This window comes from Haliotis rufescens, unplaced genomic scaffold, assembly GCF_023055435.1.
Source record: "Haliotis rufescens isolate VD_foot unplaced genomic scaffold, xgHalRufe1.0.p SCAF_17, whole genome shotgun sequence".
Classification (NCBI taxonomy): domain Eukaryota; kingdom Metazoa; phylum Mollusca; class Gastropoda; order Lepetellida; family Haliotidae; genus Haliotis; species Haliotis rufescens.
This window is the reverse complement of record NW_025963857.1, coordinates 8667501-8686114: the sequence shown is the minus strand read 5'-3', so window position 1 is coordinate 8686114 and position 18614 is coordinate 8667501. Positions and strand designations below refer to the sequence as shown.

The following is an 18614-nucleotide window of genomic DNA, read 5'->3' as shown; positions in this document are numbered from 1 at the left end:
GCGAGTAAATAAGTCTTGTGTTCATTGATCAGTTGGAAGGGGTGCTAATTGGGATTGTTCACTTGCCAATATATTAACAAATATCGCCCTGGGCGCTTATTACGTCGATTACGGTAACTAAATTGTATTTATTATTTTTATTTTGTGAAATGTTTGAAACTATATAATTATAGTCATTCATTTCATGTCCATGCCTGGTATGCCTGGTATATATATATACTTGCTTTCTTGTTTCTTGAGTTTTGAGTGAACAGATCTGCTATCTGATTGGTTGATTTGCTTGTGGAGATATCAGTTCTCAGTGTGACTGTATACATGGCCTAACTACAAGAACACGGAGATCCAGAGTAGAATAGGTCTTCAGCAACCCATGCCTGCCATAAAAGGCGACTATACTTGTCGACTATCGGGACCTGGTGGTCAGGCTCGTTGACTTGGTTGATGCATGTCATTGTATCCCAAATGCGTAGATCAATGCTCATGATGTCAATCATTGGATTGTCCAGACCAGTTTATTTACAGACCACTGTCATATAGGTGGAATATTGCTGAGTGCAGCGTTAAACAACAAACAAATAAAACAAGAACATGGGTTACCATATCCAATGATAGTGTTCTTTGTCAGTCATTAAAATCAGATCTTAGGGCTCACTACCACAACACATATTAATGAGATTGGATTGTCCTACAATGAGAAGAAAGTTATTCTTGTACTTGAACCATATATTTCATCTCTTACATCTTAATGCAATTGACAAGCACCATTCTTTGACCATGTTTACAAGATAAATAGCAAAATAGTAATCAAGAGTTATTTCCCTTGGTCATGTTACTGATTGTATTGATTGTCTGTCGCACACAGATATTGTCATATTATACACGTTTGAAAAGGTATATATTTTTTATATATTCACTCAAACTGTTTCATGAAAAGTCATAATCTTTTTAACTGAATATTAACCTCATGATAGGAGGTCTGGGTGAATATGTCTCCTGTGAAGAAATGAGTAGTGAGCATCACTTATACATGAGGGATAGTTAATAGATAGTGTATAATTTTAAATGTTTCTACATGTCAAAACGGGGGCACAGGTGGCCCAGCCGTCCAGGGGCGCCGCGATTTGCAGTGCAGAGTTGGGTCCCTTGGGCGTGTCAAAAATCTATGATAGTGGGTTCGAATCCCGATTATGTTTCCAGGTTTGTCAGCACCATACCCGTGCTCGTGGGTTTCCCCGAAGTGGAAAACGTCTGAGACTTGCATCACTTCGGGCTTTCCTCCCACATTTATTTTTACTTATTTGCCAACTTCTAGAACAGGTAGAATGCCAATCAAACAGTTGGTAAACAAGTAATTCCTTGTTTTCATGTAGGTGTCACATTTAACTGAATTGTATTCATCCCAACTGTTGTATTTACTACAATGAAACTGATTTTTTAGGAAGTGAGTGAGTGAGTGAGTTTGCTTTTATGCTGCTTTTAGCAATATTCCAGCAATATAACGTCGGGGGACACCAGAAATGGTCTTCACACATTGTAGGGAATCGAACCTGGGTCTTCGGCGTGATGATGGAACGCTTTAACCACTAGGCTACCAGACCACCCCTATTTTATGAAGAGATATTTGTGAATTATATTTCTGAAGACACCCATATCGGTACTGTGGTAAATACATGTTGACATTCTTGATGTACATCTGTTCTCGACAGGATCTTTTTATCCTGATCATCTTGAGTCTTGTATTTTGTGAGTATTGTTTTGTTGTTTTCGAGAGCTATCAAGTTAGGTCATGATGAATCTCTGTGTATGCTTGCTTGTTGAGATGTGACATATGGTATGTGGGGTGTATTGTTGATCTGAATTGTTATTTTCAGTGCTGTTGTAATAAATATTATATTTTCACATACAGCTGATTCTGTGTTTGTTCACTTCAAGAGGGGGCATGGATGGCCAGTTGTCTGTGGGACGCAGTTTGCCGTGCAAGAGTTGCGTACCTTTGGGGTGCCAGAACACTATGATCATTGGTTCAAATCATGGTTTCTAGGTTTTTCAAAACCATCTAAATGCATGGATGTTTCACGAAAATGGTAAATGTAAAAGATCTGCATCACTTTGGTCTTTGGGTTGCTACAATATGGAACAAGGCTGACCTGGCATCATGGTTCTTGGGTGGCTATTGATTAGTGGATTGGGTGGCAACACTGTAATAAAGCTGACTCGGTATCATGGTTATTGGGCGACTATTGATTAGTGGATTGGGTGGCAACACTGTAACAAGGCTGACTTGATACCATGGTACTCTGGTGACCTGATTAGTGGATTGGGTGGCGGAATGTGTAACAAGACTGACTTGTTATCATGGTACCCCGGTGACCTGATTAGTGGATTTGGTGGCAAGACTGTAACAAGGCCGACTCTGTATCATGGTACCCTGGTGACCTGATTAGTGGATTTGGTGGCAAGACTGTAACAAGGCTGACTTGTTATCATGGTACCCTGGTGACCTGATTAGTGGATTTGGTGGCAAGACTGTAACAAGGCAGACTTTGTATCATGGTTCCCCGGTGACCTGATTAGTGGATTTGGTGGCAAGACTGTAACAAGGCTGACTCTGTATCATGGTACCCTGGTGACCTGATTAGTGGATTTGGTGGCAAGACTGTAACAAGGCTGACTTGTTATCATGGTACCCCGGTGACCTGATTAGTGGATTTGGTGGCAAGACTGTAACAAGGCTGACTTGGTATCATGGTACCCTGGTGACCTGATTAGTGGATTTGGTGGCAAGACTGTAACAAGGCAGACTCTGTATCATGGTACCCTGGTGACCTGATTAGTGGATTTGGTGGCAAGACTGTAACAAGGCTGACTTGTTATCATGGTACCCTGGTGACCTGATTAGTGGATTTGGTGGCAAGACTGTAACAAGGCTGACTCTGTATCATGGTACCCTGGTGACCTGATTAGTGGATTTGGTGGCAAGACTGTAACAAGGCAGACTCTGTATCATGGTACCCCGGTGACCTGATTAGTGGATTTGGTGGCAAGACTGTAACAAGGCTGACTTGTTATCATAGTACCCTGGTGACCTGATTAGTGGATTTGGTGGCAAGACTGTAACAAGGCTGACTCTGTATCATGGTACCCTGGTGACCTGATTAGTGGATTGGGTGGCAGGACTGTAACAAAGCTGACTCTGTATCATGGTTCCCCGGTGACCTGATTAGTGGATTGGGTGGCAGGACTGTAACAAGGCTGACTCTGTATCATGGTACCCCGGTGACCTGATTAGTGGATTGGGTGGCAAGACTGTAACACGGCTTACTCTGTATCATGGTACCCCGGTGACCTGATTAGTGGATTGGGTGGCAAGACTGTAACAAGGCTGACTCTGTATCATGTTTCCCCGGTGACCTGATTAATGGATTTTGTGGCAAGACTGTAACAAGGCTGACTCTGTATCATGGTTCCCCGGTGACCTGATTAGTGGATTGGGTGGCAGGACTGTAACAAGGCTGACTCTGTATCATGGTTCCCCGGTGACCTGATTAGTGGATTTTGTGGCAAGACTGTAACAAGGCAGACTCTGTATCATGGTACTCCAATGACCTGATTAGTGGATTGGGTGGCAAGACTGTAACAAGGCAGACTCTGTATCATGGTACTCCAATGACCTGATTAGTTTATCGCTATTATGAAACAACAACACCACCACAACCATGTCTGATTATACAGAAGGCGCCCTGTCCCGACTGTTTACAGGTCAGTGTTAGCTGTCGGTACTTTTGTTGACATATCCTTCACTCACAATCTAAAGGTCACGGGGCTTCTAAAGTAGAACCGATCCCCTGCTGTCCGTGCTTGCTCTAAAGGTGGGTTCACATTGGCAACAGAAGTTTGAAAACACAAGTTTGCTAAGTCCAAAACGTTTGCCAACTTATGTTTTCATTAACAAATATGTGTTGTTTCAGACGTGTTTATTCAGTATATCGACCTTGATGCCCAGAGTACAATTCAGTGAACAGAATAAAGTTGGTAGCCACGTGACTGACATTTGCTAATTAACGACTTACTTGTTACTTAATTAGTTCCTCTTCACGTCTCAGATGCCAAAGCCATTTTGCAGATGTTTACAGGTGATAGCTATGCAGTTGAAGATCTTCCTGATCTTGGAGAATCCCCCAGGTTCTCTCTTTACCACTTAAACTCTGCTGCCCACTTCTTAACAGTGGTAAGTGATTGATTGATTGATTGATTGATTGATTGACGCCGCACTCAGCAATATTCCAGCCACATGACGGTGGTTTGTGAATAATCGAGTCTGGACCAGACAATCAAGTAATTGGCATTATGAACATGGATCCACGCACTTGGGACACGATGACATGCGTCAACAGCGAGCCTGACCCCCGATCCCGTTAGTCGCCTCTCACGACAAGCGTAGTCGCCATTTACGGCAAGCATGGGTTGCTGAAAATGGTTTAATACATTCAAACTGATTAGGTGGTACAGTACATCCTTCTTAGTTAGCCTCAAAACCTTTCAGCCACCACTCATACTTTGGGTGAAATTGGTCCATGTGTCCAGTTGGGCTGGGACGAGTCCAAATTTACAACCCGGGTACCCGACCCCCTATTAAGTCACAAGAGTAGGGAACAAAATGTCTGATTGGTAATTATTTTACCGCAGCCCCGGCTAAAACTATGTAGATACATGTATCAAACAATCAGATCATACGTTCACTGAAGTTAACTGAAGCTTTATCTTTACTCAAACATTTACAAGTCAAAAGGAATGTGTGCATCGTCAGAAAGAAATGTGGACATTAGCGACTTATAGTGTAACCACTGAGCTACAAACGTTTTTGTCATTAAACAATATATCACGTGACTAACCACGGGTCCGGGTAGTCCAGTGGGTACCGGGTCCTATTCAGGACCCACCCGACCCGAGTACCCGAGTTACCCGTCCCAGCCCTAATGTCCAGGTTATACCCAATTTTGAAATAATTGATGGTTACCCTGGACGATGGTGTATCCGAGTTGACGAAGTGTTTGCTGGTCAAACCGAAAGCCTGGGTTCGTTTCCCAACATGAGTATAATGTGTGAACACCTTTTTTATATTGTACGTATGCCCGAGGTGAGACATGAATAAACTGTCTGTCTGTCTGTCTGTCTGTCTGGCCTTGGCGGAATTCCCTTCTCTACCTTGATGACAAAACAGTTTCGCGAAAAACGTATGTCGCCAGCGGGATTCGACCCCGTGAAAATTTATGAACTAACAACTTCAACGATTAGGCACCAGGTGCTCCAACCTAGATACCCACTCATGCGTTGATATCTATGGAATACTGTAAGGGACATTCTCGCGATCTTGGCCTTTGGAAACGAGCTAAATACTGTAAATCTTGAAATTAACGCGAGCGCGAATTAAATGCGAAAATGCGCATTAATTTCCAGATTTACAGTATGCCAAAAACACGAGAATGCGAGATTGTGGCCAAATCTCGCATTCTCGTGTTTTGGCCACATCTCGAGATCTCGCATTCTCGTGTGTTTTGGCATATTGTGGCACGTTTTCCAAAGGTCGTGTTCGCTAGAATGCCCCTTACAGTATTCCATAGATACAATTGCTGTTTGTTATGACCACGACATTCACAGACACGGCCTTGGTGGTGTAGATGACCTCAGAAGTGTTGTTCCACAATGGTGTAATTAGTACTCACAGCTGACATACAACAAATTAACAAAATTCCATGAAGTATATTTAGTTGTTAAACAGCAAATAGTTTTTTTAAAGAACCTTGTTAATTAGTTTAATTTCGAACGCTGGTGAAGGGTAATCATATCTAGTGCTCATTCCAAGAGCTGCAATAAAAGTCACTCAGTCTCCATAACATCAAGATAGACACAATTTTATGGATAACAACTTCTTTAATACTGTGAAAAGCGATGTTTCGGTATAGATCCTTATACCGTTGTCAAGCAAGACTGATGCCCATAACATCATTTCTTCAGTGCTGGCAACCGCTACACTAGACGAACGCTTAGTCTTTGAAAGTATATTATTGGAAAGAAACAAAAAACTCCATTTAAACTGAAAAGGGCCCCCAGTGAGATGGGACATTCAGAACCTGAACCTGAGGAATATCTAGAATTGCATCATTTAGGGTTTTGGCATTACATTTAGGGTTGGGCGGAAGGGGAGACAATTCAGGGACTGTGAGTCAGACTCGAGCGACACAGTGGCAGTAGTAAGCATTTGGATCTGATTTTGTTTGTTTAGTTGTTGTTTAACGCTGCACTCAGCAATATTCCACCTCTATGACGGCGGTCTGTAAGTAATCGAGTCTGGACCAGACAATCCAGTGATTGACATCATGAGCATCGATCCACGCAATTGGGATACGATGACATGCATCAACAAAGTCAGCGAGCCTGACCACCCGATCCCGTTAGTCGCCTCTTACGACAAGCACAGTCGCCTTTTACGGCAAGGTTGCTGAAGACCTATTCTTCCCCGGATCTTCACGGGTCGGATCTGATTTTAATTAGATTCTGCGTCACAGGTTGTTTATTCCACATACCTCCTGACTAGTAATTATAACACTGGTGGCGTCTGCAGAAAGGAATTACCGTGTCTTTGTTGGGATCACGTGTTACATGTCTTCCAATCCATGGGCATCGTTCGATGACGTCGATGTGAATAATATGAATAATTTCCTGGACTAATTCGCCACCATAGCTTCGTCATGTACCGGATCCGAATGACACCAGGCGGAATATACCCTGATAACATGTCGCTCATTAAGAGACATTCTGTTCCTGAAAATAGGGTATGAGATGGTGACTTCATTTCACAATAAAGCAATGGTGCGAATGAGTCCCGACAGTTAAAAATATATGATTTTATTATACAATTGATAAACGAGTTTGACCCATCAGAGGATTGCATTCTTATGAGTACCCATGATGTTGTGTCTAGCTCATCGCTAAGATAACCATCATCATATAAGCTGCGAATAGCTGAAGATATTGCGGCGCAAAACAATATTCACTCGCTTAAGTTTCCATTGACCGAGAATGTGAGTGAGTGAGCGAGTGAGTGTGTATGGTTTTACGCCGCTTTTCGCAATATTCCAGCAATATCACGGCGGGGGACACCAGAAATGGGCTTCACACATCGTACCCATGTCGGGAATCGAACCCGGGTCTTTGGCGTGCCGAGCGAACGCTTTAACCACTAGGCTGCCCGACCGCCCCTGACCGAGGATGTAGTGGTCGACGCAGGTTCGATGACATCAACCCATTATGTGAATTTTGTTGCACATTTGTCTTAGTTTGTCAACCACTTGGGGATTCTGGGAGTCACTGGTCCCCAAGGTTATCGCAAGCGTCGACTATAACGGGGTTCGGATCGTTGCCATCGTTGTCGCACTCCAAGAGGGACGGTGCGGTGGTTGAGGGGTTAAAGCATCCGTTCGTCACGCCGAAGACCCGGGTTTGGTTAAACCAGTCTGTTGGGGACACTATAGCTTTCATTGGTGTATTTAAAACGTGTCTTTTAGATGAATTTCGTCAAAACTGGATGTCAACACTCAACAATAGTACCCGATATGTGATGTATAAAGAATATAAACACTGTTTGAACCTAAAAGATATTTGAGTATTTACAATAGTAAACATGTACGCAGTGTTTTTTATTAAATTAAGATTTAATGTTTTACCTTCACGAAATAACGAGGGGAGATGGCAATCGATTGAATCATGTTTACGTATATGTCCTGTTTGCAATATGTCTGTTGAAGATTAATATCATTTCGAATTGATCTGTAAACATTATATTGAACAACGTTAAGTTTATTTGCCATATATATATAAATTCAAAAGTTTGTTGTGTACAACTCAATATGATGTATTAAAACGTCTGCAATATTATGTATATTATGCATACAAAGAAAGACATGACGTCGTAAAAGCCATGTAATGTGTTTCATATTTACTATTGGCGTTGCATTTCTTGTATATGGGCCAAAGGCCTACATACAAATAAACTAATTTTGACTTTTTTGATTCCCCACATGGATGTAATATGTGGTAATATTGCTAAAAACGGCGTAACACTAAACTCACTCTCTCCGATGACGTCATGACGTAGTCATGGTTAATAAACCACAGAAGAACACACAGTAGTGATGAGGGAGATGAGGACTCGGACCTGGGGCAGCCATTGTCTTCAATCGTCCTCCTCCTCAGCCACTAAGATGTCTCACAAGGATAAATTAACGTTCAGGTGAAAGTACTGAGGTGTGGAATTTGATGGTCACTGCCATGTCCGTGTTTCCTGCTCGCCAAAATAAGTGAGTGAGTTGAGTTTTATACTGCTTTCAACAGAATCTCAGTTTTATCAAAACGTGTGAGCTTGATGTGGGAGGAAAACTCGAAGTGATGCAGGTCTTAGACATATACCATATTTGCGAATCCCTCGAGCACGGGTGTGGTGGTACTCACTTGCAAACACAATTAGGGCCATATGTTTCTGGCACACCCAAGGGACGCAACTCTGACCAGCGCCCAAGACGCCTCATTAAAATCAGATCTTAGTTCTCGCTATCGCTTTGTTTTGCGGAAGCGAGAACTTAGATTCTGATTTTAATGAGCTTGAGACACCTTGAACGACTGGGCCAACCTTGACCTCTGATGGCACAAGCCGCCAGGGATTTCACCTTGTGCAAGAGGCGACTACATGGGTGGTCAGGCTCGGTGTTTTGGTTGATTGCCTTGACCATGTCGGGCGTTGCTCTTGATATGATCCACTGGTTTGGTCCGACTCGGTGGTTTGGTTTATTGCCTCCACTATGTGGGACGTTGCTCATGATATCATCCACTGGTTTGGTCCGACTCGGTGGTTTGGTTTATTGCCTCTACTATGTGGGACGTTGCTCATGATATCATCCACTGGATTGGCCCGACTCGGTGGTTTGGTTTATTGCCTCCACTATGTGGGACGTTGCTCATGATATCATCCACTGGATTGGTCCGACTCGGTGGTTTGGTTTATTGCCGCCACTATGTGGGACGTTGCTTATGATATCATCCACTGGTGGGTTTTACCGGTATGTACATGTGGGTATAACTAATATACGTAGAATAATGCTGACTGCGGCTTTAAACATCATTCGCTTATTCTAGAACATACTGAAACTTGAAAATCTGGCCTTGCAGTGTTAGTCCCGTTGGGTTTATGTATGCATTTTGATAAGTCACAAGCTGGTGTTTATACTACTCAAAAGAAGTTAAACAACACCGGGTTTTTTCAAATTACAATAGTTAATCATGCCATGACAGATTAACTATAATAATATAATTAATCGGGTTTTCTTTAACTTCTTTAATAATATCATAGTCAATTTGTCATGGCTAATTAACTATTGTAATATGAAAGAAGGGGTGTTGTTTAACTTCTTTCGAGTGGTATATAACTTCACCTGTCTCATGACCAGTAAGCATCAAATTTTGATATCATCTAAAGTTATATTTTTCGATAGATTAGTTTTGGTAAATGGGCCGTTCATGACTATCATGATTATGAACGTCATAAAAAACAAAAACACAAGAGAGTGGCTTCACAGTATTTAATCAAGTCGAATCTTTCAAAATATTATACATAAAATAGAGCTGTAGCAGTCCTGGCGTAGTCTGGTGAAATATATAACAAACCAAGCCTTTTTGTGAACGATCTAAGAACAGGGATCGACAGTCTTGAAGAGATTAAGTATGTTAACGAAGACGAACATAGAAACACCTCCAATGGCGGAGCCGACTTGTGTTGCTACGCCACAGTGAAGCAGACCTTTCTTGCCTTCCGCCCTGAAGAGCGACGCCAGTGACACCTTCGCGTAGGTGAGGATGAATACACAGACCACCCACACTGACACCTGGAACAGAACGAGTGAGTGAGTAAATTAGGTTCAACGCCGCTTTGAACACTTATTCAACTATATCACGCCGTGTCAGCTTAATGTCGGAGGATGCAGGGGCCCGTTTTACAAAGCAGCCTTTGCGCTGAGGCGATCATAACTCCATACTTTACCATAGACTTACGACGGTCGTAGAGCTGAGTTCGGTATGTGGAACAGGGCCCAGGGTTCCGTTGTACAAAACAACCTCAGCGCTACTACGGTCGTAAGTCTATGTCAAGATATGGGAGCTACGATCACCTTAGTGCTAAGATCACTTTGTACAACGGCACCCTTGTACCGATATGATGTTATCAAAATTCAGGACTAAACAGAGATTTGAACAAACGTTTCTGGGACATTCAAGACTACCCTGCATATGGAACTGGCGCCCTAGATGACTGGGCCACCCCTTACCCCTGAAACACGTTGACCATGACATACATCTGTTTCAATAGTGTTTAACAGTGTGTAGCTTTAGCGTTCATTCCTTAGTCTAGAAACATATGTTGGGATTACTGTCGTGTGAATGTCAGACATAACCTCCATAGTAAATGAGGCTAATTGTTAACCATTGCATAAGTTAGAGTGATCATTAAATTTGCCTGATCATAAACGAGAAATGTATTTTGAATAATATGAATGAAAATCGTTTTGGCTGCAAATTGGCTCGGGCCTTGTGTCCAATTAGAGTCCCATTAGTGCCCCGTGTATTCCCAAATTAAAGGTAGGAATATTTCGACTTTAACTAACGATTTACGAAAGGGGACATCGGTGAAAGCTTCATGCTATATATGGACTTGCTCCTGACGCGTGTTGCGATAGGTCTTCAGCAAACCCAGGCCCTTAAAGGCGACTATTCTTGCCGTAAGAGGCGACTAACGGGAACGGGTGGTCACGCTCGCTGACTTGGTTGATGCATGTCATCGATCTAAATAGCGTGGATCGATGCTCATGATGTCAATCACTGGATTGTCTGGTTCAGACTCGATTATTTACAGACCGCCGTCATATCGCCGGAATATTGCTTAGTGCGGCGTTAAACAACAAACAAACATGAATTGGACGTGATTCAGATGTAAGAGAGGTACGTTATGAAACAATAAAACAGAAATATATACCACAGGTAAGCTTGAAGAAACTACTTTACTGTGTCATAGCTTACGCCTTGGTGGACATAAAAACCTAATATCTTACAATCAAGATGGATCCAGCCAGTGTTCCCACAAGAACTGGCACAGGGCTCATCACCGCCGCCGCCATGATGTAAACCCCGAGTAGGGAGCCCAGCAGGGTCAGGGAGGACAGCGCAGGAACGGAAGTGACGTGGATGAAAAGGTCAAAGAAACACGCCAGTGGATTGGCTAGATTTGCTAGCGTTACAGCCAGATGGTACTGGGTGACACCGTAAGGTAGACAAGAGTAGGACTGAACGGCCAACAGCGCCGAGTTCCTCAAACAGTTCACCCATCCTGAAAGTAAAGACATCTTTATTTATTTGCATTAGTGTTCGAAATAAGTGCTGGCCCGTAGGCCCGTGACAGGTAGAATTCTTATCGGGTCCGGAGTTTCACATTTGTATCGGTTTTATGGCCTGCAGTAAATTTAGGTCTTGATTTATCTGTCACAATAAGCTGCAGTGTTTTTTTTAAAAACGAGGGCCTGAAGAGTTTAGTCAGGGCCTGAAGAGTTTGTCCAGGGCCTGCAGCTCCTGAAGTTTGTGGGTCCTGATTGCAGCCTGGCATTATATTTTTATTTCGAACACTGATTTGCATAGACATCTGCCTTGTTAAATCACTGACTGTCTATGTGAGAGAGGACACAGCACGATTTAAGGATGTGCTGGGATCGAATTAGTTTCCTCCTCAAATAGTTCAACCAACATGAATCATGAAAAGTTGCATTTTTCTCATGTAAAACAGAGGTGTGCGCACCATTTTTCAAGCATACGATACATGATTACAACGTCAGTTGGAGGACTTGCTTTAAAAAATATTGCAATCATCTTTTCCGAATTATGTAAATACCTAAAGCACGATGTATGCTAAGAGCACCGCCCTTTCGAAAGCTTGCATTCGCGCTTGTAGTCCCATGAATCGCTTGAGCCCTATTCCTCACGTGTAGCCCCATGCCTCGCTCGTAGCACTATGACCCACCTGTAGCCCTATTCCTCGCTTGTAGCACTATGCCTCGCCTGTAGCCCTATTCCTCGCTTGTAACACTATTCCTCGCCTGTAGCCCTATTCCTCGCTTGTAGAACTATGCCTCGCCTGTAGCCCTATTCCTCGCTTGTAGCACTATTCCTAGCTTGTAGCCCTATTCCTAGCTTGTAGCCCTATTCCTCGCTTGTAGCACTATTCCTCGCCTGTAGCCCTGTTCCTCGCTTGTAGAACTATGCCTCGCCTGTAGTCCTATTCCTCGCTTGTAGCACTATTCCTAGCTTGTAGCCCTATTCCTCGCTTGTAGCCCTATTCCTCGCTTGTAGCCCTATTCCTCGCCTGTAGCCCTATTCCTCGCCTGTAGCCCTATTCCTCGCCTGTAGCACTATTCCTCGCTTGTAGCACTATTCCTAGCTTGTAGGCCTGTTCCTAGCTTGTAGCCCTATTCCTCGCCTGTAGCCCTATTCCTCGCCTGTAGCCCTATTCCTCGCTTGTAGCCCTATTCCTCGCTTGTAGCACTATTCCTAGCTTGTAGGGGGCGGTCGGGTAGCCTAGTGGTTAAAGCGTTCGCTCGTCACGCCGAAGACCCGGGTTCGATTCCCGACATGGGTACAATGTGTGAAGCCCATTTCTGGTGTCCCCCGCCGTGATATTGCTGGAATATTGCTAAAAGCGGCGTAAAACCATACTCACTCACTCACTCACTAGCTTGTAGCCCTATTCATCGCTTGTAGCACTATTCCTAGCTTGTAGCCCTATTCCTAGCTTGTAGCCCTATTCCTCGCCTGTAGCCCTATTCCTCGCCTGTAGCCCTATTCCTCGCCTGTAGCCCTATTCCTCGCTTGTAGCCCTATTCCTCGCTTGTAGCACTATTCCTAGCTTGTAGCCCTATTCCTCGCTTGTATCCCTATTCCTCGCTTGTAGCACTATTCCTCGCCTGTAGCCCTATTCCTCGCTTGTAGAACTATGCCTCGCCTGTAGCCCTATTCCTCGCTTGTAGCACTATTCCTAGCTTGTAGCCCTATTCCTCGCTTGTAGCCCTGTTCCTCGCTTGTAGCCCTATTCCTCGCCTGTAGCCCTATTCCTCGCCTGTAGCCCTATTCCTCGCTTGTAGCCCTATTCCTTGCTTGTAGCACTATTCCTAGCTTGTAGCCCTATTCCTAGCTTGTATCCCGATTCTTCGCTTGTAGCCCTGTTCCTCGCTTGTAGCCCTATTCCTCGCCTGTAGCCCTATTCCTCGCCTGTAGTCCTATTCCTCGCTTGTAGCACTATTCCTCGCCTGTAGCCCTATTCCTCGCCTGTAGCCCTATTCCTCGCCTGTAGCCCCATGCCTCGTTTGTAGCCTTATGCCTCGCTTGTTGGCCTATGTCTCGCCTGTAACCCTATGACTCGCTTTTAGCCCCATGCCTCGCCTGTAGCCCTGTCTAGCTTGTAGCCCTCTGCCTGGCCCGTAGAACTATGTCTCGCCTGTAGTCATAATGCCTCGCCTGTAGCCCCATGCCTCGCTTTTAGCCCTATGTCTCGCCTGTAGTCATAATGCCTCGCTTGTAGCCCTAATGCCTCGCTTGTAGCCCCATGCCTTGTCGCACACAGCTATGTTCCAGCTATATGACGGCGGTCTGTCAATAATCGAGTCTGGACCAGACAGTCCAGTGATTGACATCACTAGCATCGATCCATGCATCAACCAAGCCCGACAACAGGATGCCGTAAGCGGCCTTTTACGACAAGCATGGGTTGCTGGAGACCGATTCTAACCCGGATCTTCACGGGTATCGAGCGAAAGTAATTACGTTTCAAACACCCATTATTTTAAGAATGACATACCTTTAATGATAAAGAGATTTTTATCCTCGCGTGTTTCTATATCGTAAATATCATCGATTAGGAATAAAATGTATGTATTATACGAGTCAATTTACATTCCTTCAATATTATATTTACGATAAGAAACACACAGCTAATAATCTCTATATATGCACATACCTGTTAATAGAAGTGAAATGATGTACTCTGTTCCAGTCGTTGCCTTTACGTCACAAGTTTTGTCCTTCATATTTGTGCTACCTTCTTCACTGAAAACTGCCGTCTTAATACCGTCAGTATCGTTCTTGACGTCAATTCCAACCGGTTCGTCAAGGTGTTTTCTTTCATAACTGATCAGTTCTATTTGGCGGTTTTTCTCATCCGCTTGAAGCTCCATAGATGCTTGAGAATCACGTTTCTGCGAAGTCTTCTTTGTCTGTTTGTGTGTTTGTTGGACATGCTCCTCTTTACACAGTGGATGGAACGCGAGGAAGGTGAAGGCCACCCCGGACATGACAATGATGCCGGTGATGATGGCAAAATAAACCTCGAATGAGAAATTGTTATCTTCGTATATCGCTGTCATGGTTGTCACGGCTTCTAGTGACGCCGTCGTGTTGATGGTTGCATTGACGTATTCTGTAACATTGAGGCAGACAATACGGCCTGCCCCTTGGGCGAGTCCTAATAACCCTGCAAGGAGGCCACCAAGACCTTCTCCGCTGAAGTAGGCACTCATATACACAGGTTTAAACGTAGCCATGAAGGGGAAGAAGACGACAGTGGATGTACAGTCCACTAGCGCCAGGATAAAATTCAAAATAAACATAGCGGTGCTGTGGGGAGCTCCAGCAACGATGGTTGTCGTCTGCCAGAAGAACACCAACAAGAGACACGTTAAGGCCCCGATGCCAATGATGAAGTAAATGACCAATTTCTCCGACACACGGTTCGAACACAGTAAACTGTAAATAACTGGTCCAATGTTTGCAAGCTGGGTCAGAACGACAATGTACGAGGGTAGATTCCACCCTTCTGGAAGCTCCTGGACCATGATGGGTAGCTCCACCCACAAACCATTGATGTCCACCCAGGACGACACCCCAAACATTATCATCAAAATGTAGACGAGCACAGCCGCGCCTTGTCTGGTCGCCATCCTGGATTTGCCCTGGCTGTTGGATCGATTTAACCTGGCTGTTGGATCTAAACATTATATAAACATGATTCAAATGAACACTGCGTGTTATTCCTGGATATATATGGTAACATCTGTTTTGTTTGATTATTCGGATCTACGTAAGCATAATGTTTTTCCACGATGGAATCATTGATACAAATCTTCACGCCAGGATTAACCCAAACAGCACCGACCAGAAACGAGCGAGTTAAACGAGATAGTACAGATGATAAAACATCATTTATACACCACGCGGTGATGCATAGGCTAAAACTATGGAATACTGCAAGGGACATTCTCGCGATCTCGCATTCTCGCGATCTCGACCTTTGGAAACGAGCTGTTTATGCAACAAACACGAGAATGCGAGATCGCGAGAATGTCCCTTACAGTATTCCATATAAAACACATTGTGTTTACTCCAGACTGTGGATCTTTACCATCCCAACACACACACACACATGCGATAGCCTCTTTATCATATGATGTCATTCTTAAATACTACCATCGAAATACACAAACGGCACCTACACATTTTAAGTTTTCCTACAATGTGCGCAAAGCTCGCTGAGTATAATGTATATTCCTAATACAGGATATTTATCATCACAAAACACGCGTGATAACCTCCATGATATATAATGAAATACTCTATTGAACACAACTCACACACACACACACACACACGCACACGCACACTGCAATAACTCTTTATAGTACATTATACGAACTATTGAGTGAGTGAGTGAGATAAGCCGCTTTGAACTGGGGTTTCAGTTTTTCACGGTGTGTCAGCTTAGTGTGGGAGGATGCCCGAATTAGTCTTCACCAACGTCCTGAATCAAAGAACACACCCTGTTCCAAATACACAATCCATACTGGAACTACATTAACTAGTTTCACTAGTTCACCTGACTATCACATTGCACAGCATAACCTGGCGGTAGTCGTGTCCGTTAAACAAACACTGCTTGATCAAATTGTACAAACAAACATTCTAATCGGTCGTCATGGTGTACGAGCGAGTTAATATCTAACGTCAAATTCGGCAGAAGTTGAGCCATATAGCAACTCACACTGTATCAGCCAATATCCGGGTTAGAATTCGTCTTCAGCAACCCATGCTTGTCCTAAGAGGCAACTAATCGGATCGGGTACTCAGGCTCGCTCATTTGGTTGATGCATGTCATCATCCCAATTGCGAAGATCGCATCTTCCCGAGACAAGGGAGTCAACTGACTGTAAAAGTCCAGTTTCGATGCTCATGATATCAATCACTGGATTATCTGGTCCAGTCTCGAGTATTTACAGACCGTCGTCATATGGCTGGAATATTGCTGTATGCGGCGTTAAAAATCATACAAACAAACTGTATCAGCTATATGCGAAGGGATCGGTCGATACGCAGGCGGTTTTCAGGGGAATCGTGTACATTCACTAAATTCGGTATTAGAGCTGTGTCCCTGGGCACGCTAGAAACCTATAACCGTGGGTTCGAATCCCGGTTCGCTCCGATCGTGTTTCTAGGTTTGTCAGCACCATATCCTTCCTCGTGGGTTTCAGCAAAGTGGTAAACGTCTAAGACCTGCATCATGGGGGTTTTCCTCCACGCTGACACGTCGTGATATGACTGGAATACTGTTCAAAGCGGTGTTAAACCCACCCCACTCACTCAATGTATTACGTAGATACATAAAATGAATTAAGCCAAGGCCTATTTTATACTGACATCACATCACAGCATTCAGAATCTTACTAACCCTTTATCCCAGGAGTAGGCAGTGTTGGATAACGAGTTGATGAAGCTGACTAGCCGGCTCCAGGCTACAGGATGAACCAGGATACATCTACGAACAAATACACATGCATGCCGTAAATCGAAGATATTTACGATACAGAAACTCGCGAGGATAATAATCTCTTTATCATAAAAAGTATGTACCTGTTAAAATAATGGGTGTTTGAAACGTAATTACTTTCACTCGATACCCGTGAATATCCGGGTTAGAATCGGTCTTCAGCAACCCATGCTTGCCGTAAAAGACGACTATGCTTGTCATAAGATTCGACTAACGGGATGGGGTGGTCAGGCTCGCTGACTTGGTTAATGCATGTCATCGTATCTCAATTGCGTGGATCGATACTCATGATGTCAATCATTGGATTGTCCGGTCCAGACTCGATTATTTACAGACCGCCGCCATATAGCTGGAATAGTTCTGAGTGCGGCGGTAAACAACAAACAAACAAACAAACAAACAAGCAAAACTTCAAATCACTCCTATGATTTAATACCCTTTGTTCAGACTCTATGCCGTTAGGAAACCGCCCTGTAGACACATCTAAAATACTTTTCGGTTGATACAAAAATCTCAAATATAACCCGTTTCGTTTATTGATAGCTCTAACTCCTTTAATGGTCGTTTGTTGTGTTACTGTGTCGTTTAAGGAACCCGTTTCCTAAACCGGTGTCAGCGCTACGACTAACGCCAACGAGTAACAATATACTCACCGACAAAAGAAATGCGAATACAATACATGTTGGTTAATATATGAAGAATTACTCATATTCAAGAGATATTAAGATAGACACAATTTTATGGATAACAACTTCTTTAATACTGTAAAAAGCGACGTTTCGGTATAGATCCTTATACCGTTGTCAATGCTTGACAAGCGACGTTTCGGTATAGATCCTTATACCGTTGTCAAGCATTGACAACGGTATAAGGATCTATACCGAAACGTCGCTTTTTACAGTATTAAAGAAGTTGTTATCCATAAAATTGTGTCTATCTTGTCATCCGCCAACTTCTAAGTAATGCCTATCAAACAAGTCAAGAGATATTAGACTGGTTCGAACATACTGGTATGTTATGTAAATCGACGCTCATGAATGCATCACATGTGACGTCATAGACCCATGACGCGAGATGCACAATTTGTCTCGTGCAGGATTAGGGTTTGGAAATCACGTGCAGCACATTGTGGTAAGAGGATACACTCTGCGGTAACACTTGACTGATTGTATGTTTTGTCTTTAAGTGGTATACACAGGAAACATCTGTTCTTAACGTACACACCTCTCTTTATGGTTTTGTAGTTAGCGTTTCTTTTGGTGGTGAGTATATTTTAGGACGGTCGTGACACTAAGATAGCTTTGTGACACCGGGCTCAGATGTTTGACCTTGCCTGGCCGCGACTGCTGCTGGGTCGCCCATCCTCTTTTTGCGAGTTATGACGGTAGGCAGTTTATGAGAATATATGAATAAAATCTGCGTATAGTACTCCAGCACCACTGCACCTGTTGCCAATAAAAATAGTTTGTATGAACGTTGTGTACGAGTACTCATGCATACACTGTAGTTGTTTGTTTGTTTGTTGTTTAACGCCGCACTCAGCAATATTCCAGCTATATAACGCGGTCTGTGAATAATCGAGTCTGGACCAGACAATCCAGTGATTAATATCATGAGCATCGATCCACGCAATTGGGATCGATGACATGCATCA

The 18614-nt window shown here is 43.6% G+C and overlaps 1 protein-coding gene across 2 annotated transcripts in view; it reads right to left on the bottom strand.

Annotated features, from left to right (window-relative positions):
• Window positions 1-9617: 9617 nt before the first annotated feature.
• The window catches only part of LOC124133241 (riboflavin transporter 2-like), a 10907-nt gene continuing 1910 nt past the window's right edge, over window positions 9618-18614 (bottom strand). Inside the window, exons 2-5 of one of the 2 annotated variants that reach the window (XM_046497605.2) lie at window positions 16862-16948; window positions 14102-15127; window positions 11154-11428; window positions 9618-9935 (exon numbers count right to left, since the gene is read on the bottom strand). In XM_046497605.2, coding sequence (XP_046353561.2) covers window positions 9738-9935; window positions 11154-11428; window positions 14102-15080 — 1452 coding nt within the window. In that variant the 5' untranslated portion in view covers window positions 15081-15127; window positions 16862-16948 and the 3' untranslated portion in view covers window positions 9618-9737. The remainder of the gene's footprint in view (window positions 9936-11153; window positions 11429-14101; window positions 15128-16861; window positions 16949-18614) is intronic. The other variant, XM_046497681.2, reaches the window with a different exon arrangement.